Here is a 22,981-nt window from a genome sequence, read left to right as displayed (position 1 = left end):
GTAATCATAATTCTCGTCGATGAGTGAAGAATTATTGTAAATTTTATTTTAATTTGGTGAGCATAAACCTTACACTTGAATTGAACATGAGCTGACAATTTAAGAAATTTCGATAAATTTGTTCTTTCTTATTCACTCTATTTCAGTTTTCTGGACTTATAAACCTGTAAAATTGTGTTAACAATTCAACAAGGGTTCTAAATGTATGTAGATCAAACTATAATGTATTGTGACAATAATTATTTTATACAATCCAAATAAAGCTACCATTAAAGAATAGCATTACAAGATATGTTTATACATCTGTGTCTAAATTGATATGGTTACAGTGATAAGGTCAACATCATTGACCGTGCAAGGTAATGGGCAAACCTAAATAGTCGACTTAAATGTACCTTGACCAATTTGATGTTTATTATGTGCTAATAATAAAATCATTGTTTTTATCATCACCATTTCAATAGTAATGAATGTGTCCATCAACAAGTGAACATACTTGATGAAATCTCTTCCTATCCATCGCCATAAACATTATCAGTGCCATTTCCTTTTTCCTTCCAGTTCCAATTCATTCCGATTCACTGGTTTGATGAGCTAAGGTTACTCATGATCATTATTATGACTATTACAATTTGACGACCTTAAAACTCTTGATCCCATAAAAATAGTTTCAATTTCGAAATGCGAATCTAAAAAGTTGTTACTTTATAGTCTCTATACTCTAACCACAACATGCAGCAGCTTCAACTGTTTATGGTGCGTGTTTTATGATTTTAAGTTTTTTTTGTCATTTCTCCTTTCATTGTCTTGATAAAACCATATTTACACTTTAATCTTATTAATATATTGTTTACCAGACTCTCAGCTGATCATTTTCAATTCTCAAAGTAAAATTATTTCTTAATCAGAGCGTACTTCACATTACAGGATCAAAACATTTATCACCTCTTCCATCCCATCTCTAAATAATATATCATTAATATTTATTGTTTTCCTTCCTTTTTTTCTTTTCATTCGATTGTCTTCATTATACAATTTGGATTTCATTCAACAGTTTACATTCCACGAAAGAAGGACTGTCCAACTTACTTTCGACTCTTCTTTTGCCAACACAGTTTACTTTTGGTGACCAAAAATAACCCAAACCTAATAGTGACTTTATAATTTACATCAACCAGTCGTTATTCATCAATCATCAATCCATTTATTGGTACAAAATCATCAAATATTTTCCTCATTTAGTGATCAATACTCAATGTGCATTGTCAATTGTTGAAACTATAACTCAACTATGTTACTATTTTTCACTTTTGATCGTTTTCCCCATTTTCTCATCAATATGTGTCTTCACCATCTTTCACCGTAAATGGCTATCCTACAAAAGTTAGAATCAATTGACCAATGGACTACCATTGGAATATAATTTTATAAGATTTGTGCGTATCTGTGAAAGCATCAAGCTACACTCTTCATATACTCAAAGACTAATCAATTTTGGATTTGCTGTTCTTTATAACCACAAATCTCAATCAAAAATGTATATTAAAGTCAACTTTGTACTCTCTTTTTGTATAACGATAACAATCATCTGTGTTAATAAGCTGGTTTGGGCTGGAGATAAATTTGTTGAATCCAACACAATTGTGGTACAAAATGGGAATGATGGAGGTGACGATGATCATGATGAAGAGTCTTCCATAATTTACACACCCATTCCCATTCCGATTCCAATGAAATTAAAAAAGTCAATTGTCAATCCAAGCTACTTATATCCGTAAGTATACTATCCATGAATGACGCCATTAATATTATTGCCTATCATTAATGAGGCTATTAAATGGTTAAGAGGTTAATCCATCTATCATCAAGTGTGATCATCGCAACTCATTAATCAATCTTTATGTATTGTTTTGTATTGTTTTACTCACCCAACCAGAATCCATCAAGATCCATCCATGCCAAGCTACCGGATGACTCAACGATCAATTATTCATGTACCATCACCAGCTCCCAATTTACAGCCAACACCAAATAATTTTTACAGTAGATTTCGAACGGTTCCACCGACTCATTATGCACTTCCACCAAGCTACAATGACCGTCTTCCCATGCCTATTCATCCATCTTCTAACGAGCGTCAATCTTCACAATCCTCTCAAGCTCAACCTCCACCTCCACCTCTTGTCCTTTCATCACCTATTCCACCTCCTTTACCTTTATCTGGACCAGTCCCAACAGGTCCACCGATGCATTTATCTCAATCACGTCCATCAGTATCAACCAATTCACCTTCATTTTTCCCTCCAATTCAACCGATACCAAGTGTAGCTCAAGTATCTGATGATCGTGATAATCGTTATTTCAGCTTACACGAACCTTGGCCTCCAGCATATACTAATACCAACGGAGACAAGAATACAATTAAAATGACAACGTCAACTGAAGTTCAGAATGATGGTAACTCGGAGGTTCTCCCAGAGGATGAACGAAATCCAAATAACAATGCTAATAACAACAACATGGCTGGTCCTGACGATGGTCGAAATGGCTTAGTTGATTATCCACCAGCAGATCAAGATTATGGTCAAAATTATCAAGCCAATTATGATAGGCCAGACTATCCTGCCAATACTGATTACCGAGAAGATTATCAAGCAAAAGCTAATAAACCTGGAGGTGATGGAGTGACCGAAACGGTAGATGAAGGAAATGGAGGTGGAATTGATGACGATTATTATCAAGATTATCAAAATCCCCGTGATTATAATGATTATCAGGGTAAACAAGTTGAGAATGATGTTGCACAGCCAAATCTGAACTATCCATCAGACTCACAGGAGGTTGTTAACTATCATAACCAGGATGCAAATGATTATCAAGCTGGTGGGCAAGAACCGGTTTATGGTGATGGTTATCCAGCTAATGAATTACCTAATCAGTCTAATGAACAAAAACAAAACAATTATGAAGAGGGGAACCATCAATCATCTCAATCAACATCATTACCACCTTCACCACAAACAGATTACACTCAAGATTATGCTGATGATTATTATTCATCAGGTAATGGCCAAGGCACGAGCAATGAACAAACAGATGTAAATAATAATCAAATAGATAATCCGGATAATAACGAAGAGGATGAAAACCAGAGAAATGACAATGAGAGATTTGACCAATTGTCTCCTAAACCATTGAACCAGTTTACCAAAGAGTCAACACCAATTCCAGACCGACCAATGGATTATCCTTACTCAAGCGATGGTTATAATGAACCATCGATGAGTCCATTTGAATCTACACCAATGGTTACCATTCCATTGAATCCTGGAACCGAACCAGGAGTTCGCCCTCTTCCTGATCAAATAAATGAGTTTGATTTGACTGGAGATCCTTATCTGGACAATTATGGACGATCTATGAGAGACAAATCACAACCAAACTCCATGGAGAATCACATTAATTCAATTAATGATGGAGATTATGGGAAGCGCAATCAACAATATCATTTTAATAATGTTAAAGATTCTTCCTCTCGACCAAATGATTATCCAATTTCAAATGATCAACAAAATGACGATTCAACTCCTCCAGCTCAATCCAATTATAACAATGATTGGCCGATGGAAAATGATTATTATCAACAAAATCGACAACCAATGATTTCTCAATCAGCTCAACCTCCATCATTACAATCACCTTCATCTCCATCACAATTAGATTCAAACAGAGAATTGGATAGTCCAATTGATCGTTATGATCCCGAAGATTGGGGACAGTATTAATTTATTATATAAGGTAAATATTAATATGAAAAGTAAAATAATATTTCAAAAAATCATTATTTCAACAAATTTAATCGACTAAGAATTGTACCAAAGTAATATTTGTGTTTTTATCAATACAATTAATTTAATTGACCATTAAATTTAAATATTTTTGTTTTATTTTTAGTCTTGATTTTAATTTGGATTGAGTTTAATTAGATTGATAGATTTGAAAAGAAGTGTGATCAAAAATGAAACTCACAATTATATTTATATTTTAATGAAAGAGGAGGAATTTGAAAGGGAGTTTGATTTACAATCATACCTCCACAGTTACGATCAAAAAAATGATCAAAACAGAAAACTAAGTAAATTGATCAACAAAAAGTGATTAAATAATAAGAAAATCTAAAGTGATTAGGGGTATAAGACTCATTTCACCGGTAAGAGAAGGTAGTTTTAAAAATTTTACACATCGAAAATGAAAAATTGAATTGTTCAAATGGTTTGTTTTTTGTAAGCTTTTGTTGCGATAATGCAAGGGTTAAATCATTGTTATCAAATACATAAGAAAATCACAAAATTTTAATAAAATTCCTGTTTCCTTGTATTTAAAGATAGCCTCGATATAATTCAGTATCTTAAAAGTGCAAAATATGTAAAATAATAATCTTCTATGCTAGTTGAACACGACTGATAATAAAAAAAATATCAGTTGAAATAAGCTTTCGATTATCAAACACCGAGATTTGTGTAAATATAAATATGTAATATATTTATATCTATAATTTTACACATTTTATTCCCTCTTGATCGGCGCATTCATCATGACCCATGTCTAGTTATAGTCATTGTCTATTTATTGGATCCATGGATTCGCATCTAAGTTTTTCATCTTGGTTTCTTTATTTAGCTCAATAAGGTAGTTTAATTTGTTGCTGAGCATATTCAGTTCCAATTAGACCACGACAGATTAGCGAAAATTCATTGACAATTTCCTTAATTTTACGTTTACTTCGTTTCTCTCGAAGAACTGATTTGACGAACTGCTCTTTTGCTCCAATTGATGCTTTGGCTGTTGGAAAATCTTGCTTATTTACATATACAGATAGCCAACGAGTTATATATTCTGGATATTTTTGATTGAGAGCGACTAAGATGTCCGACATAAGATCGACATTTATCCGAGGCGAACAATCACCACCAATTACGTTCAACACTTGACCCACCAATGATTCACCTTCTGATAAGATTATTCGTTGTAATTGCTCTTGGTCCCGACTTTTGTTGATAAATTCTGTAATGAAGCTGGTCACAGCTCGAACGGTTGGTTTCTCTGCAGCTATCAGAGCAGCCATTGCGCATTGAAACATAGATAAACTATCAATGTCCATTGATTTATGAACAATTGAAACTTTTTTCATTATTAACCCTGCCACTGAGTAAAAGTATTCAATTAAGGAACTATTCTGTCTCACATCAGCACAATGTGCAACTGTTAAATTGCAAATTTGACCATAGAAAGGTATCAGGTAAGGTTGAAGGTCACTATCAGTACCAAATAGGATCATGATTTGTTTCAGAATGTCAAGTAAAGAAGGTTGAAAGGAAATTGAGTAGACTGAGTTGATCATAGAGATTATGTCCATAACTAAAGGTTTGACGTGATCAAGAAGATTTGCTAAGGATCGTTTAAAACAATCGGAGACGGCATCGATAACTGCTTCATCAGCCGACCATTTAGTTACAACTCCATTAAGTAGAGGTAGAATCTAATATTAGATAATGAATGAAATAATTGAAATAATAAGAAATTTAATACAAAAAAATGATATTAGTTTCATAACAATAGATTTTTCTTTATTTTTATGATAATTTCGATTACAAACCTCTTTGAAAACTGGAAAACCGGGATGTATTTCTCTTTTTTCTTCTTTAAATCTGACTTTGATTTGCTCATTTTGTTCAGGCTCGACTTGTTTAAAATCCGGATCGAGAGTAGCGAAGAGCATTGTCAACATGTTAATTTGGGCAACGACCATATTACGAACTGAAGGTAGATTACTACAGGTTGAGATTTTAGGATCCAGAGATTCTTGAAGACTATGAAGGATCGGAGGTAGAATAACATTTAAATAGTTCATAACATAATCATGAGGCATGACTGTTAAAACTTGACCAATGGTACACATTAAACGTGATCGTTCCTTAGATGCCAAAGGAGATTCTTGTCGTAAACTTTCCTCACACGCAGTCAATAATTGATGAGCATAAGGTACCATGAGTGGTTGACATTCACGAGTAATATCTTTTAGAGCCATGGTCGAAGTAACGATGGCAATATGATCACTTTTTAGTCCCATTAGAAGCAATGAGAGAACACCGGGAAGAAATTCAGGATGGTTATAGATCCACTCACAGTAAGATCCAAACATTTCCATTATGGTAGCAATAAGACGAGGAGATTTGAGCTGATTAAAGGGAATCAGGTTAAGTGACTCGAATAATTTAGTAATATAAACACTTTCTGTAATATCGACGTTCTCTGCAATAGAGCTGAACGCAAACATGACAGCTTCCAAATATTGCCAAGGTTTATCTGAACCAGTGGTCAAACTTTGGTTCATGTGATTAAGTGATAAAGTAAAATGAGACATGAGAGAAGATAACATAGAGACTCGAAGCATATTGTAACAGTACATGAGACAGTCACCAATATCCTGTCGATAGCACCGGAAACTCTCTTTATCCTCGCTGGTCCAGTCATTTGAATAAACAGAATCTGGAGGATATTGAACTTTGACCAGAAGTGTATCAATCAGTGAATGATAGAGTGGGTTGAATAGAGCTAGAAAGGCTGGAATTTTTTCTTGTTCACTGCCAATAATATCATCTTGAAAAGTGTACCAGAAATTGAATGCTTGTTCACTGCAAGTTTCATCGATTGGATAATAGCCTGCAGTAGCTGAACATTGTAAGATAATTCTTAGCAGTTTTAAGATATTTTCTCGACATTGTTCACGGTCAATGATGGTATTCAAGAGGAGACGGGAATGGGTCTCACCAATGCTGATGTAAAGGTTGTACAGAGTTCCTGAAAGGAACATGTTTTGATCTTTAATACTTGAATTAAGAAGATCTTCAAATCGTATTATCTTGTCAATCAGCTTGAGAACCGTATTGGGGTACCGATGCATTTCAGGATGAGAATAAATGTTGGTTATAGCTTCAACACAGCAAACTGACAGCTCTTCATTGCTAATTTCATTGAGTATAAGGTTAAGAATGGTATCATGAAGATCACTTAAGATGAGGGAACCAAAATTTTGGGACCAATTGGAGAAACATTTTATTGCCATGTGTTTAACATCAGCGCCCAGACTTACTTGTTCCATGACCGTTTTAATCACACTGAATACATGATCAATTGATTGGATAAATAATTGACGAATAATGGGTTTTTCAGTATATGACATGTTAGTTGAGTTGAACTCTTCAGGTATCACTGTGAGTATCTCTACAAGGGTATTAATGACTTTAGAAACCGGTATATGAGACAACTTTCCGGGATGCAAATTTTCAATGAGATCGCAGACCGCCGTAGGCCAGCAATTGTTGATAGTTCGAATGACATAGGATGAAAGGGCGACGCATAATTTAGTTTGCACAATACGTAGGTTACCATCCATCATATATTTGCAAAGAGTATCCAATAATTTAGTTCGAAGTGCAATTTTAATTTCCTCATTGTTATCCAATTCTTGCCAGCATTTGGCTATTTTATGATGTACACAAGAGGCACCAAAATGTTGAACCTCAACAGGTTTATTGGGTAAAAGAAGTAACCAACAGAAATCCCATGATTCCTTTGAGTTTTGGAACAAAGTCAACTGTTTGTTGGCGAATACATTCCTCTCCCCACAATAATAAAGCTCATAGATGAGCATTTCAATGTTCTCTACAGTTGGTTCGATAACCGGGCATTGCTGTTGCCCGGTAGGCTGTTGGTCAAACATCAGGTTAGAATACACTGCAAAAACAAATTTAACTGTATGATGATGATAACAATGGCGATGATGTTGATGTTGAGAAAGAAAAATAGAAGACTAATGTTGGAGGTAATGATGATAAAGATGAAGAAAAAGTGAGATGATGTTACCCGGTATGCTGGTGAAACACAAATAAGAGATAGATAGAGAGAAAGAGAGAGAAAAAAGAGAAACCTAATTGAAAACTAAAAACAACCAATTTACACAGATAATTTGAAGAAAAATTAGTCAACACAGGTAGAAAAAAATAATTGTTGACTGCATTCGCATAAATTACAGTTTACACACTTAATAAATAAATAATCAATCAAATTCTGAATAAAATTACAATTTTGCTATCTATTAAAGACACAACAAACTCTAATGCTACCCGATTTAGCTTCCAGGGAGCATATTATAATCTACTTTTGCAGAGATGATCAAACATGAAAGAGTGAAAAAAGACAAGATGAAGCAGAAATGAGAGGAGAAAGAGAGAGAGAGAAAGAGGAAGATAAAAGATGACGGGTAAGTTGTCAGAGTCTAATTTTTGGGCCCAGGGACTAAACTCTATGCCCAGTACACCCTAAGAAGCCTCAAGGCCCACTTAATAACAAGAGTAACGGCCTAAAAGAGGGAGATAAAGAGAGGAGAGTTTAAAGGGGAAAGAATGATTGCATCTTTTCTTCATTTTTATTCCTCTTTTTCATTTCTCAAACTGTGACATCGTTTATTCGCCTCCTCCTCCTCATCTTCATCATCTTCATCTCTATCTTCATCTTCAACATCATCTTTTACATCTTCAGCTCAACGGCTTTTTGGTAACTTACAGGATATACTAACTGATACTGATATTTGCTGCCTAGAGAAGCCAATTCTTTACAGTTTTTTTTCTTTCTCTCTCTCTCTCTCTCTCTCTCTCTCTCTCTCTCTGTGTGATGATGATCGATTTTAAATGATTCAGTAAGAGATTAGTGAAGTTAACGATAAAATATAAATAATACTTTGAAAATGCAAAAGTATAAATACTGAGCTTATCCAAAGCCAGTTTTTTATTGTTATTTTCCTGTTTTTATTTCAATTGTATGTAAGATGCAACAGAAAAATGAATTATTGAATTTTTAACACAGAATAACATTCGACTTTATGTCTTTTAAATGTTGTCATCTTATTGTTATTAAGATTATTATTATCATTATTACTATTGTTGGAGTTGTTGTTGTTGTTGATGATGTCAATTTCACGGTCTTAAAAACGAAAGGTAAAATTTTGAAAAAACTGGGCAAAAATTATTCAATGTAAATCTTTTGTATTTGTGTTTGTATTTGTATTTTGTTTGCTTGAAAAATTGAGAGAGAGAAAAGAGAAAAAGTAAATCGGAAAGTAAATAAACAATCAAAGCATAGAAAAAAATGTAAAATCTTAAAGATTGTCATGAATTATTTACAAATTTTCATGAATAAAGGATAAAATTGACAAAAAAATAGGAGGTTCAACGTTTGGAAATGTCATTTTGTTTTCATAAAAGGTAAAAGGTTAAAAAAGGATCAATAAAAGTTGATACAATTTTTCAAGATTAGATACAACAGATACAGATATTGTAAGCATCTTAGGTTCGGATATCTAATGCTAATCCATTTGGCTTATTTGTAATGCTAATAGAAAGTATAATAATTATGTTTTCATTGTGTTAATATTATACATGGTGATGACCAGAAAAGAATGAATCAAAATCTTTTACCCAAAGATGGTTAAAGCCATGATATGGTGAGGAAGAGAAAAAAAATGTAAGTTTATCTTCTTAAATATAAAATCATGATTAATCTAAAGTTGCCTTGTTGATCAGGTTTGTTTGTTTGTTTTGTGCCTTAGACAACCTTTTCTTTCACCAACACCACCATCATCATTTCTTCATCATCATCTTTTTTTTTCCTTCATCTTCTAGTTCTTGACTGCCACCCATGACTCCCAATGATTACTCGTGGTTCTCCCAAATGACCAGTGATAATGAGCCTTTTTAAAACGTTTGGGCGGTGAATATATTTTGGTAACTTGCTACAGGCCACTAAACGGGTGCAACATTTTTACCTCACAAGCCATAGACCCTTGTCTTATATAGACACATGTTAAAGATCTGGTTTGCAGTCATCTTTTTTTTACCTTGCTGATGCCTTGTTTCTGTAGTTACAAGAGTAAGTTTGGGTTGGTTAAATGAAGCTTTTTTGGTTTATTTGTTGATTCTGCTTCTGCCGTTGATCATCGTCTAATGATCCCGTAATTACCTTGATTAGACCTAATGATAGGTGAGGAGGAGCCATTTAACTTGATGGAGGATAATGGTCATAGAGAGAAGGAGAAAAGCAAAAAAAGGAATTGGAAGAGAGCAAAAAATGGTTAATGGTTAATGTTGTTTAAAGTCTGTTGAGTATAAAATAGATTCCTTGTTAGACAGTTTCTTGTTTTATTTCATTTCATCTTTTTCTTCGGCTCTTTCATTATTATTAACATCATCATCATCATTATTAATATTATTATTATCATTATTACATTCTATATCAATATTATTAACATTGCTATTAAGATAATAATATGTTGAATTGTTTGAATAGTTTAGCCTTTTCTCCATTTTTACCTCTCTTCCGATTAGATTTGCCTATTTCGTTTTTCGCTCATCTTGCTCTTTCATTGAGTTTCATTTGAATCACTCTTCGACTTGAAATTCTACTCGAGAAAAACATTTTCATTTAGTAATAATAAGCCTCAGCTGAATAGGTTATAATGAAATGTATCTTTTGTGTTGGAAGCGTCGATAAAATTTTCAATTGTTGAACTTGAATTGAAATAAACTAGTCAACAGTATTTTTTGTTTTGTTTTCATACTTGTCCAGCCATTGAACTGTGTTTTTCAGTTTATACCAAAATAAAATAAGAGTTGAAAAGATTCTTTGATTGATGATTAAATGTTTATTTTTGATTCCTTCAAATGTTGAGAGATACTGGAGCTTTACTGTTGTTAAGTTAACAAAGTTAACAATAAAGCATCAAATGAAACATCACAAGGCTCTGCTACAGTTGATTCAAACAGTCTTTGAACAGATAAAAAAACTTCTTCCTTTCAAGTCATTATGTTTACTTGCTGATAAATATTCAATATTCTAGGAATTGTAAACAGATGAGAGCTGAATAATTATTTTTAGCGCCCAGAGATCATCCCTTTTCAAGTGAGTCATGTATTATGAAAAATGGATACTTCAAAGATTATCATAACAATAATAAAGATGTCATGAAAAACATAGTTGAAATTTGAATCAGCTTGACTAAACATGAAATTGAAATGATTAATGATACATTGATTACGGCGGTTGGAAAAATTGCCGGAGTTAAAGCGAAGCTGTTTAGACTCTACTATGGCAACCAAGAGTTACTTTTAAGTTTTATTGGTATTCTCGCCATCTAGTGTTTTCTCTATAAACGATATTTCTTTTTTCAAAATCATCGCATCTATGGATTTGGATTGTATTTTTGTATGAAAAAGTGTCAAAATAAGCTAATAGATTTGATATTGTGTACTTCAATTGGTGAACTTATTTGTATAGTTGTTTAAACGGTGTTTGTAAATGTTTTTACTTTCAATTGCAGTTTTGACAGGCTCAAGAAACTGATTTTGCAAAATGTATAAACAAGACAATATGAGGATGCCTCCTCCCCATGGCCCACCTTTTCCTCCATCGCCTCAAAGACAACCACCGACACAATTTCGACAAGGTCCACCACAACCACCTCCAGATCATGTAATGATGCCTCCACCACCTCATGGTCATCCTAGAATGCAATTACAACCACCACAGTCTCATGGATCACCACAAAGACCTATGATGCCTCCTAATCAATCTGTTCCTGTTGCTACTGGTGGTGTAGTTGTCCCTGGTTCTGTTGTTGGTCCTGGTGGACCACCTCCAGTTGGATCAGTTGCCATGAAGCGTCCTATTATGTCTACAATGATGTCTTCACCGGTATCTAATCAAGTAACAACAGCATTAAAAAAGAAAAAGAAACTTGGTGATGTTAATTTACAATCAAAGGTTAGAGATTTAGTTCCAGAATCTCAAGCTTATATGGATTTAATATCTTTTGAGAAGAAACTTGATTTTCATTTGAAAAGAAAAAGATTGGAAATAATTGAATCATCTAAAAAACCAATGAAACTTAAACGAAAATTACGAATATTTATTTCAAATACATTTTTTCCTGCTAAACATGAGATTGATGGTAATGAAGATTTACATGTACCTTCATGGGAATTAAGAGTTGAAGGAAGATTATTGGAAGATCAAAATACTCCAAAACCAGACCAAAATAAGATAAAAAGAAAATTTTCATCATTTTTCAAAAGTTTGGTCATTGAATTGGATAAAGATTTATATGGTCCAGATAATCATTTAGTTGAATGGCATAGAACACCTACAACAACTGAAACAGATGGTTTTCAAGTAAAAAGACCTGGTAATAAGAATGTTCGATGTACCATATTATTACTTCTTGATTATCAACCCTTACAATTTAGATTGGATCCAAGGTTAGCACGATTATTGGGTATACATACACAAACTCGACCAGTTATAATTAATGCTCTTTGGCAGTATATTAAAACACATAAATTACAAGATGCACATGAAAGAGAATATATTAATTGTGACAAATATCTTGAGCAAATATTTCAATGTCCAAGAATGAAATTTGCTGAAATACCATCAAGATTACATCCACTTCTTCATCCACCAGATCCAATTGTTATTAATCATTTGATTAGTGTTGAAGGTCCTGAAACAAAGAAAACATCATGTTATGATATTGATGTTGAAGTTGATGATCCTTTAAAAGTTCAAATGAATAATTTTATTGTTTCAACTCATAATCAACAAGATATATTAACTTTGGATAACAAAATACATGAAACAGTTGAAACTATCAATCAATTGAAAACAAATAGAGAATTTTTCTTATCATTTGCTAAAGATCCACAACAATTTATTCATAAATGGCTACTTTCACAAATGCGTGATCTCAAGGTAATTATTTATTTTTTTTACAATAGGTACTTGATAATTTTGATGATTTTGATTTTTAATTTACTTTTTCTCTTTCTCTCTCTCTCTCTCTCTTAATAGACAATGACCGATCAAGCTGGTAATCCTGAAGAAGAACGACATTCAGACTTTTTCTTTCAACCTTGGACTCAAGAAGCTGTTTGTCGTTACTTTTATGGTAAAGTTCAACTTAGACGAGCTGAACTTGAACAAGCTTTGGGTATTAGAAATGCTTAATATTATAATAACCAAGTCATATTCATTACAAAAATTGTTTTTTTTAATTTATAACATTGGATAAATTAGTGTTTACATACATATTCATTAACAAAATAAATTCAATTGCATTTCGCAAGTCTTAAATATCATCCATGTCGTCCATATCATCCATATTCTTTGCTTTTTTAGATTTATTCAATTCTTCAACAAGATGAGATTTCTTCAACTTAGTCGGTTCTTTGTCAATATAGTATTTCATTTTACGTGAGGCTTCCTCTAAACTTTCATGATGTTCATTATCATCACTTTCTTTCGCAGCCCATTCCAAAACTAATCTTCTTCCAAGTAAATGAGTACTTAAACTCAAAGCATCGAAAGCTCTTGCAGCATCCTCTTTGTTAATAAACTCAACAAAACCAAATCCTCGATGGTTTCCTGTACCAGCAAGTTTCTTTGGAAGACGCACAAATTTCAACTGTCCAAAAGCCTCAAATAATTGTTCAATATCTTTATCTACAGCTTCAAATGGAATATTTCTCACTAATATTTTAGCTCCATTTTGCGTTTGGATCATTGTTTTCTTTTCTTTTTCGGCTTTGATTACTTCAGATTTATCTTTTTGAACTCGAGATAATTGTAGCGTCAAGGTAAAATTATCTAAAACAGAGTTTTGTAAAGATTTCATTGCTTTTTGTGCAGCTTTCCTCTGATAAAACTGTACGAAACCAAATCCCATAGATTTTAACGAACCATCAGCTGCCTTTTTCCTTGAAATTGTAACTTTGTGAATTTTACCGCACTTCATAAAATGTTCTTTCAGATTTTCTTCATCGGTAGAGAAATTCAGACCTTTAACTAAAATAGTTGTCTCTTCTTCACATGGTTCATCTAATGGCTTGGATATTTCACTTTGTTTTTCTGTATGGTTAGTTTTCTCTGGTAAATCTTTCGTTTCGTGCTGATCTTTTTCAGAGTTATCAGGATCAGTTGAACCAAATACGTCCATTGGAGCCCATTCAAGGTATAAGGGAACTAAATGGAAATTAGAATAAGCTAATCTACTAAACATGGTTCTTGCTTCAACAGGATTATCAGCTTCAACTAACGCTGTTACAGCAAATGGCGGTAAAATGATCCTTTTGACTGTTCCAAATTGTTCAACAAGTTTCTTTAGTTCATCTATATCAGTTTTGGCAGGCAGATTCTTTATCAAGAATACTGTTTTGCTACGAGGACTTCTGGAATTATGGAAAGCATTGAGTTTAACTCCATTTTCGCTAAGATATTTCGCTGTTTCAGTGACAATTTGAGTTTCTGCTAAGGCCATACGAACAGGTATCGACTCAGAAGGTTTTCCTTCCATCAATAATTGACTTTTCTTGACATCATAGCGTTCACTTATTAAATCAGAAATAGCATTGAAATTAAGAAACAGTGAGTTCCAATTGAATCCTTTGGATGCGTTCGTCTTATTCTCAAGTTCTTTTCCTTTTTTAAATGAACTTTTACTCTCCAAATGAACTCCTTCTCCACCAGTTTTCATTTCTCCAGGTATTAAATGGAGAGTTCGACCCTGAAATATTGTTCCATCAAGTTCATTAAATGCTTTGATAGCATGTTCAGGAAATACAAAAGCCACAAAACCAAATCCCTTGATTTTTTTAGTCTCTGAATCGATAGGTAAATGAACTTCGGCAATCGGTCCATACTTATTAAATAATTTTTCAAGATCTTCTTCTTTACACTGATAGTATAAATTTCGAACAAATATTCTACCAGTTTCCACTAGAACATCTTCAGAGACTTGCTTTTCGACACGACCTTTAGGATTACTAGGCTTTTCGGGCTCATCATCTTTAACTTCGTATTTTAGAACAGTTACTAAGTGACCGCTATAAACGCTCCGATTTTTACCTAAAGCTTTTATAACCTCTTCTTCTGTTTTAAATGAAGCATAAGCAATTCCTTTCTGCTTGGGTGCAACTCGAATGCTAATTGGTTTGAGAGGATTGAGGAATTCTTTGATAAACCTCTTTTTACATTTATCGATCGGAAATCTTTTCAATTTGATTGTGTTCTTGAAAGTTCCCTTGACAGACGGTTTATTTGGCTTGATTTCTTTCTGCTTTTTCTCCTTCTTAGGCTTTTTCTTGTCCGAATCCTCATTGGTATTCTTCACGTCATCATTTTCCCAAATTTTTTTCTTAGATGAGCCAATGTTCCGCTGAGTCTGAACAAATTCTACAAATTCTGGATCCTTTTCAAGTTGTTTGTATTCTGATAGAATGGAGTCTTTAACATCGTTTTCATCTTCTTCTTTTACAGTACTTTCAACAGCTTTAACTTGTTTCGGTTTCTGTTTATTTTTATCCTTCTTTGCACTTCCAGCTGACTTAGCATCAGATTGATGATCATATAATTTTCGACAAAATTCAACAGAAATTTTACATCTTCCAATACAAGTGTTATCCATAGCTTCTTTAGCACGTGCAGCTGCATCCTCAGTTTTATAACCAACAAAAGCAAAGTTTCTAAATTTTCCATTCTTTTTGAATTTCAATTGTAAATCAGTAATCTCTGCTTCTGTAGAGAAAAGTTTGCTGAGTTTATCTCCCGTTATCTGTCCATAAAGAAAATGTTAGATGGTATAAAAATAATGATAAAATAAATGTTAAAGTAAATAAAAGCATGACAAAAAATAACACTTACAGAATTGGGTAAGTTTTTCACAACAAGTCGAGATGTTGGACAATCAGATGGTGGTTCTGTTTCTGTCATAGTGATTTTAAGACGTTAAAATGCAAGCGAATAAGTGAAAATATGATGAACAATTAGTAAAAAATCAAAGTAAATTAAACATAAACATTGACATGTTGCATGTTGCTTAAACCATGTGATGTTGTTACTAAGCAATCGTTGACAAGGATTTAACTCATAGTCTCGTTTTTGCCTGCTAGATGGCATATTGCATTCAATACTAAAAACTTAATTGTAGTTGATTGTGTTTAACACACAGAATCTAATTAGTATTATTGATTGACCTGTGATTGGTCATGACTATCCTCAGTTATCCATCCATTATGAATAATTTATTAAGCTCAACTCAGTGATATACACTTACAAACTTCGTAGAGCTGACTGTATGCTCTTGTGCATTTGTTTACTACAAAGAAGCTATTCTTGATTTGTTCAATTCAACTGCACAATTAGTAAAATAAAAGAGTGATAATTTAAGTAGATTATTGATGGAAATGATTATTAAATCAAAAAAAATTTTAATGGAGCAAACGTTTTGTCATTTAAATTTTTATTATTGAAAATGTGAGATACAAAGAAAGTGAAAACTCTGTCAACCTTAACTTGATCTGAATAGTTTAATGAAATCATTGACCTCTAATTAAACAATTTAAAGTAGCAAAGTTATCCATGATTATAAGATACGAAAATTTGAATTGAAAAGCACAAAATTATAACAATCAGAGGAAATAATGAAATGAATTAATGGTGATGGTGCAGTTTCAGTGAAGCGAACCCTTAAATGAGCAATTGCCGTGATCTAAATGAATTCAGATTTGATTTTCATGTCAATTGAATGTTTATATTGAAAGCTTATATTGAACTGAATGCATATTGGCATTGTATGTCAGTCAATCACTAGATTTTGTTCAATTTAATAATTCGGGTTTCACCAGACTCCAATACTTCAAATTGATTTTAACTTTGATTTCTCAAATACAAATGATCTCAATGAGCTTTGATCGAGTCTTATCCAACTGAAGTCAAATCTTAAATCAAATCTGGTTAAATTCTGGTTTATAAGTTCTCTATCTAAATTGACTTTAAACTCTCACAATTAGATAATGTTAAACTAGAGTTTGTGGCACCAAAAAACAAACATCTCGCAATAACTGCAGGGTATTGACAGGCATAACTTTACTCTTGAATGAATTTGTTGATTATTCCGATTCTTGTTATATTGAGAAGGTTGACTGCAGTTTATGGAAACGGTTCAGATTATTGACACTACTCATATCCTTTTGGTAACACTGTAAATTGTTTAAGACATTAGTTGATTTTCAGGAATAACATTGAAACAAATAACCATTATTTAGATTTCAATTAGTATTTTTCCTAAATAATTCAAAATATTGAAAGCAGAAACCAGCATGAAAATGATTGAAAACAGCACTTGTACTTGAAATTGAAATAATTATGGCTATATTGAAGTTCACGAAGATAAAAGAAACGTCTTTAATCATTTGAATTAATCAAAATCAGAAGCTAAATCAAGATAAACTATTTATGGTTCAGTATAGATAATCAGCAATAGATTTATAATATTTATTTATTTCCTTGAAATTACCAGGTGAAGGTAAAAACTTCAAGTTCAAGTTAACCAAGCATCCAACAGTTAGTCAACACCCTGGAATCAGTTCAATTATGAAACATCATAACGATAATATACTCATTTTATTGGCTTGATTGATCAATTCTTCATGTTAATCAATTGCTACTCGAATCCTTTGAATCACAAATCTTTCTTTTACTTATTTTTACCTGAAAAGACAAGATCTTGACCAAAATATGAATTAGCTTTAGTTATTCAAATGAGCTTTTATATGTAATACGCTTGTCCATCAAAATATTATTATGATTATTGTTATCCAAGTATATCTTCACTAGAAAGAGGTAAAACTGAATGTTCTCGTATTATGTTATCTAATATAATAATGTAACATTAGCAATGAGGTCTAACTATCTGATAACCGCAAAATGGTCAAGATTATATCTCATGTAATAGCTGATTTGAACATTAACTTAGCTGTTAAATGATTTTCATGGTTAACTGAAGGCAACTTCAAGTCAAATAATGCAGTAGTCAAGTGTAAAGTGATGGTAAAAACAGATAGGACTAACATAATGAAAAAAGTGAATAATTCCTTAATTGACATGCAACAAGTCAACATTTAACCTGTTAAGCTGAGGTAAAGAGAGGAATGTTGATTTGGATAGGGAAAATAACCGTTAAATGCAAACAATTGAATCAAAATTAGAGACAGGTGATATGAACTAATAAGATTGTTAAAGTCAATTCACATTGAAACAAAAAACGTTAACATGAAAAAATTTTAAAGCTTAAAGTTGCTTGTTAGTTTTTTAGCAAAAATGATCCAGAAATAAGAATTTTTTGCATTGATTAACGATGTTGAGCATATGACAAATTGACAATGAATCCATTAACAATTCTGTTCTCAATGGATTCTAATATCAATATTAAACAAAAGCTGAAATTGTATTGATAATGAATTTGAAGTAATTATTAAATTGTGTTTTTCCAATCTGTAGAGCCAGTCATAACCATATTGATTTAATTGAGTTTAATGTTCATGTGAATGGAAACAAGTTCACCTTGATTGTTAACTGTATCTGACCTCTGCCAATGTTTATTGCCATGAATATTTGAAATGATGATATCTGGAAGAAGAAAAATAAAGTTAAATAAAATAACCAAGAGAATGATTTAACTAGTAAAGTTAATTTGAAAATAGATTTCAATCATTAATCAAAATATACTGAAATTATAAAATAATTTCAAGATACTTTCCACCTTTAAGCGAAAAAGCAGAAGTAAAAATAGTGGAAAGACCAATTATTAGATGACCAAAAAGTCTATTCATTTCACTTTTGAATGGGGCTAACCCAAGATATTGGTCAAATCGATGGTTGGATAAATGGGGAAACTTGATTTCCAGTTCAAACTAGGAATTCACTGATTACTTGCATTGACTGTGGTCTGTTTTCATGTTAAACTAACCTAAATTTCGGCTTCAACTGGATTGAGCTACAAAATTCAGCCTTGAATCTCTAGATGAGTTGCCCTTCACAAAATTCACTGAGCAAAATGACAAGAACCGATGCAACATCACTAAACACCAAAGCCTATTAAACTGTTTCAAATGGTTGACTTTGAAATTTGAAAAAAACTGGTCGTAATTATCAATTGATTTTTTAAACTCCGAATAACCTGAGCTAAGAATTGAAACCTGCAATTAAAAAATAGATACTTAAGAGTCAGATTTGAGCATAAATACACCAAAGCATTTCGAAGTAAAAAGCTATTGTTTAAGATCGGCTTCTCAATAAATTTAAACAGCTAATTTGCTAGTAAAAGGAATGACCAGTTCCATGTAAAAATTGTCCAAGTTAATGATTGACAATCTATTTGGATTATTAAAGATTTTGAACAGTCTAATTGAAAGCTAAACAAGTTAATTTAAATTTCAAATTGACTAATAATTGTACAATTGCAGTCGACCTTTAAGATGAGAACCAGGTAAGCAACAATTGATAAAGACAGTCAAGATATTGAAGTTGGTTGAGAATGAAAATAAAATGCTAACTAATAGGTTAACTTGATTAATAAATGGTAAATAATAATAAAATTAATAGCAAAAGTAAAATTCATTGATTCAAGGATCATTCACATTTAAACACTTTTGTCTGAAAAAAATACACTCACACTAATAATGACACTTTTTCCGTTTTCAAAGATTTCAACTTTTAAATTTTGTTGAATTACTTTTCGCAATTTGTATACTTTGCCTTTTATCGATATCGCTTTTTTCCCGTTTAATTATTTCACTCTTTTGATTACTTTTGTGACCCTCTTTTAAACTTTGTACCTGAAATGTTTAAGAAAGGATAAAAAGGTGAAGATTAGTGTTTAATTCGTGTCGAGTGAGTAACTTTTTTTACAATTTCACTGCGATTATTATTAAAACTCAATTGACTACCTTTTTGATTCTCGCAGTTTACGGTCCAGTTGAACATTACAGTTGTTTAGTCTTTCAAGTTACCAATAATTTAATGACCTTTGACATGTTTCCTTCTCATTTGCAGCTTTTCAATATTTTTTCATCATGCCATTCCTTGTGAACAGCTTATTAATATTTAAACTAACTTGCGCGAGGAGAAACTATTCCGCTCAGTTGAGATTCAAAGTAAACATTTTCAAAAGCTTGATAATCATTTGCCGTCATCAGATGAACTTGAAATCATGGAAAAGTTGGTGTGAACTGTTGGAAAATATTCTGGACATTCATCATTCAATGATATGAGCAACAGGTACAAGGCCTTTCCTAGGTCCAAAGAAGTGAAAATGAAGCCAAGCTAAAAGTCAAAATAAAAAAGATTATTATTAGTATTGAATCATACGTGATACATTAAAGTGAATTGAGACAAAATTATTAAAGTATCAAGATATTTGAAACATTTGTCATGTTTATGCGTGATTCAGCTGAAATCAGCTGATTACATACCTTCAGACGACGAAACATTGAAGTTGTTTAGTGATGTTATCGAGTCCATGTGAACTTAAATGATGGAAAGATTCTGGCCTTGGCTATTTAATTTATCCTACTGGCCATTTTACTATAAATACATTACTTCACAAACAGGAACAAATTTGAGGTTTGCTGATAAGATGCATAAATATCATCCTCTTGATGGACAATTGAACATGCGGTAACGATTTAACTTGCAGGCACTTCCATCTAATCGAGGTAAAACGAAGAAAGAGAAATCATTAACATTGAGTTTCTAAACTTGAGTTTTGCAGAAATTATCTGAATACTTGAAAACATAGTTTCTTCAAATAATAATCTATTAATAATCTCATAAGATATAAAAGAAACAAAAGAAAAGTGAAACTTACAATATTTTCCAGATGAAAAGGCAAGTCATGAGTTGAATGGACATTGTTTAGTCAAAGGCCAGAGGTAAAATTGGTCAGTACATTTGTCGTTGTATTTCATTCAATTGGCTGGATAAGGAAATTGTGAATGTTTGGTTTCATCATTTCCTAAACTTCGCATGCAGTTGATGTGAAAATTTCATCTTGTTAAGATCGATGAAGGTCTTTCATGGAAATGATGATTGTCAAGATTACCAAGGTGTGAAGCAATATAGACGTAAAATGATTTGAAATGATAAGCGCTAATAGTAATTTAGGATGAGGTAATTTCCTTGAGAAAGTAAATAGGAAACCAACCCAGATGACTTTAAAATTCAATTTTAGTTGAAAATATAGACAGTTACGGTTATAGCCAAATGTATATAAATGCCAACGTCAATCATTGTACCAAGTATCCTAGAAAATAACAGAAGAAAACAAATGAATAACATTTTCCGGTCATTTGATATCAACAATGATAAAGCATGGTACGTACAGCTGATATTTCTTAATTTCTTACGTGTTGAAATATAACATTGAATGCCATTATGAAAGTGATCAACCGATAAACTTGAAATAATTGACAACCGTTGACAATTGACCTGTCTCACTTGGTTTGAGAAAAAAATAAAAGAAAATGAATGAAAGTAAATTCATCACAAATTGATTGTATTTATGATAAAGGCATGTAAAATACTTACAATTAATGATACAGATGATGAAGCAAATATGGCAAAAATGTTGGCTGTTTTGTGTAAAATTGTGAATAATTAATAATTGAAACAATTAAGAACACAGTTGCCCAAAAGAACAGGTTTACCGACTTGAAGCATATGAGTGATATTAGGTTCACTGGTTTAGGTGATATTGGCATTATTAAGGTTGTGACAATCAGTGATTTATTGAAGCAATGAAAGACAGAAAGGTTGATAGTTAATTGGATAAAGATGTAAAATCCCGATATTCTTAGTTGATTAACAATCAAATTGAAGGTGAACAAAACAAAATAATGTTGCTTAAAATTATCAACACATGGTTGAAGAGAGTCGTCAGTCTTGCAATAACATCTCCTTTATTTTTCATTGATTTTTGTTAGGAGATTGGCTGGTTATCTTCATATTACTCTTCCTTTTAATTAAAACACCTTCGGCTATCTATCTATTGTTCATTTCCAAATAATAATCTCGAGCATTTTCATACAGATCAAGTGTCAACTCAAATGTAGATATAAAACGTACATTTAGCCGATCGAAGCTTGCAAGATTGACGACACTAGAACATGTCGAAGATTTACAATTGTTAGAGCTGAATTTAACCGCTTATTTAAAAATGGATGTCAGCAATGAAAAGTCTTCAAAAGTGTCTGAATTTAACATGGAATAGATTTCAATAGAAAATTTAATAGCCATACAAATACATTAAAAAAAGTCCCATAATTTAGTCTCAAAACATTTGGTAAAGAAGCTTTTTAAACCTGATTTCATTCAGCCGTAACATAATATTATTATTTGAAAAGCACATACAGAAAAAGCACCCACAATCATTCCCAGAATGTTAAAAGTTCCAGTCCTAATACATCATGTAATATGAATTCCTTGAGAAAATAAGAGAACGAAATCAAGGCAAGCAAACGAACCAACCAAGAATGAAGTTGAAAAGTCAACAACAGTAACAGCTGTAACAGCTTTCATAGCTCACAAGTTTTTAATGCATTTACGCGTTTATATATTGTGATCTTGTTTGTTTTTATATATTCAGTGCCATTTCTCATCATTTTTAATTTAATTTCAATTGTTAAATACACCAATATTTAGTAAAACTCATTTATCAACTTTATCACCAACACGATATTGGAACAATCTGGAATCACATTTTTTCTGTACTAGGCTGATGTAAACATTGTCTCATCTTTAGACTGGTTTCTTAAGATATTTGGTTGATTAGCCTTCAAGTTTGTTAAAGGTAATTTAATTTATTATTAATATTTTAGGTTGATTCGATGACAGCAACAATCAGTTTCCACAACAGTCAAAAACTGGTTCTTCCAAAAATTTGCAAGAGATCTAACATTGAAAAACTTACAGCTGATTGTTATAAATAATTTCTAGCTAACATTGAATCAAAATCTGAATACTCTGGTTTTTATAT

General features: G+C 32.2%; 4 protein-coding genes and 1 long non-coding RNA gene across 5 annotated transcripts; 2 read left to right on the top strand and 3 right to left on the bottom strand.

The window, feature by feature from the left end:
• Positions 1 to 75: 75 nt before the first annotated feature.
• LOC107369282 (uncharacterized) lies at positions 76 to 3,947 on the top strand. Its single transcript, XM_015937239.3, has 3 exons — positions 76 to 756; positions 1,055 to 1,774; positions 1,937 to 3,947. The coding sequence occupies exons 2-3, from the start codon at positions 1,536 to 1,538 to the stop codon at positions 3,783 to 3,785; spliced, it is 2,088 nt and encodes a 695-aa protein (XP_015792725.2). The 5' UTR covers positions 76 to 756; positions 1,055 to 1,535; the 3' UTR covers positions 3,786 to 3,947.
• A 72-nt stretch (positions 3,948 to 4,019) lies between these two features.
• Positions 4,020 to 8,450, bottom strand: LOC107369264 (importin-13). Its single transcript, XM_015937210.3, has 2 exons — positions 5,657 to 8,450; positions 4,020 to 5,539 (listed from the first exon to the last, which is right to left on the bottom strand). The coding sequence occupies exons 1-2, from the start codon at positions 7,781 to 7,783 to the stop codon at positions 4,682 to 4,684; spliced, it is 2,985 nt and encodes a 994-aa protein (XP_015792696.1). The 5' UTR covers positions 7,784 to 8,450; the 3' UTR covers positions 4,020 to 4,681.
• A 2,842-nt stretch (positions 8,451 to 11,292) lies between these two features.
• Positions 11,293 to 13,250, top strand: LOC107369294 (brahma-associated protein of 60 kDa). Its single transcript, XM_015937254.3, has 2 exons — positions 11,293 to 12,864; positions 12,964 to 13,250. Exons 1-2 carry the CDS (start codon positions 11,467 to 11,469, stop codon positions 13,117 to 13,119), a joined length of 1,554 nt encoding a protein of 517 aa, XP_015792740.2. The 5' UTR covers positions 11,293 to 11,466; the 3' UTR covers positions 13,120 to 13,250.
• Positions 13,141 to 15,980, bottom strand: LOC107369272 (putative RNA-binding protein 19). The gene is made up of 2 exons (XM_015937228.3): positions 15,811 to 15,980; positions 13,141 to 15,721 (listed from the first exon to the last, which is right to left on the bottom strand). The coding sequence occupies exons 1-2, from the start codon at positions 15,877 to 15,879 to the stop codon at positions 13,241 to 13,243; spliced, it is 2,550 nt and encodes an 849-aa protein (XP_015792714.2). The 5' UTR covers positions 15,880 to 15,980; the 3' UTR covers positions 13,141 to 13,240.
• A 2,185-nt stretch (positions 15,981 to 18,165) lies between these two features.
• On the bottom strand, positions 18,166 to 21,917 carry LOC107369376 (uncharacterized). The gene is made up of 7 exons (XR_001570283.3): positions 21,535 to 21,917; positions 21,330 to 21,443; positions 20,816 to 21,250; positions 20,421 to 20,654; positions 19,896 to 20,271; positions 19,622 to 19,784; positions 18,166 to 18,576 (listed from the first exon to the last, which is right to left on the bottom strand). It is a non-coding gene; the product is annotated as an uncharacterized LOC107369376 (long non-coding RNA).
• Between the last annotated feature and the right edge of the window lie 1,064 nt (positions 21,918 to 22,981).

The sequence above is a fragment of the Tetranychus urticae genome, chromosome 3 (assembly GCF_039701765.1).
Source record: "Tetranychus urticae isolate SD_2017Ah chromosome 3, NJAU_TeUrti_SD_1.0, whole genome shotgun sequence".
Lineage (NCBI taxonomy): Eukaryota > Metazoa > Arthropoda > Arachnida > Trombidiformes > Tetranychidae > Tetranychus > Tetranychus urticae.
This window is presented reverse-complemented; position numbering and strand designations above follow the sequence as displayed.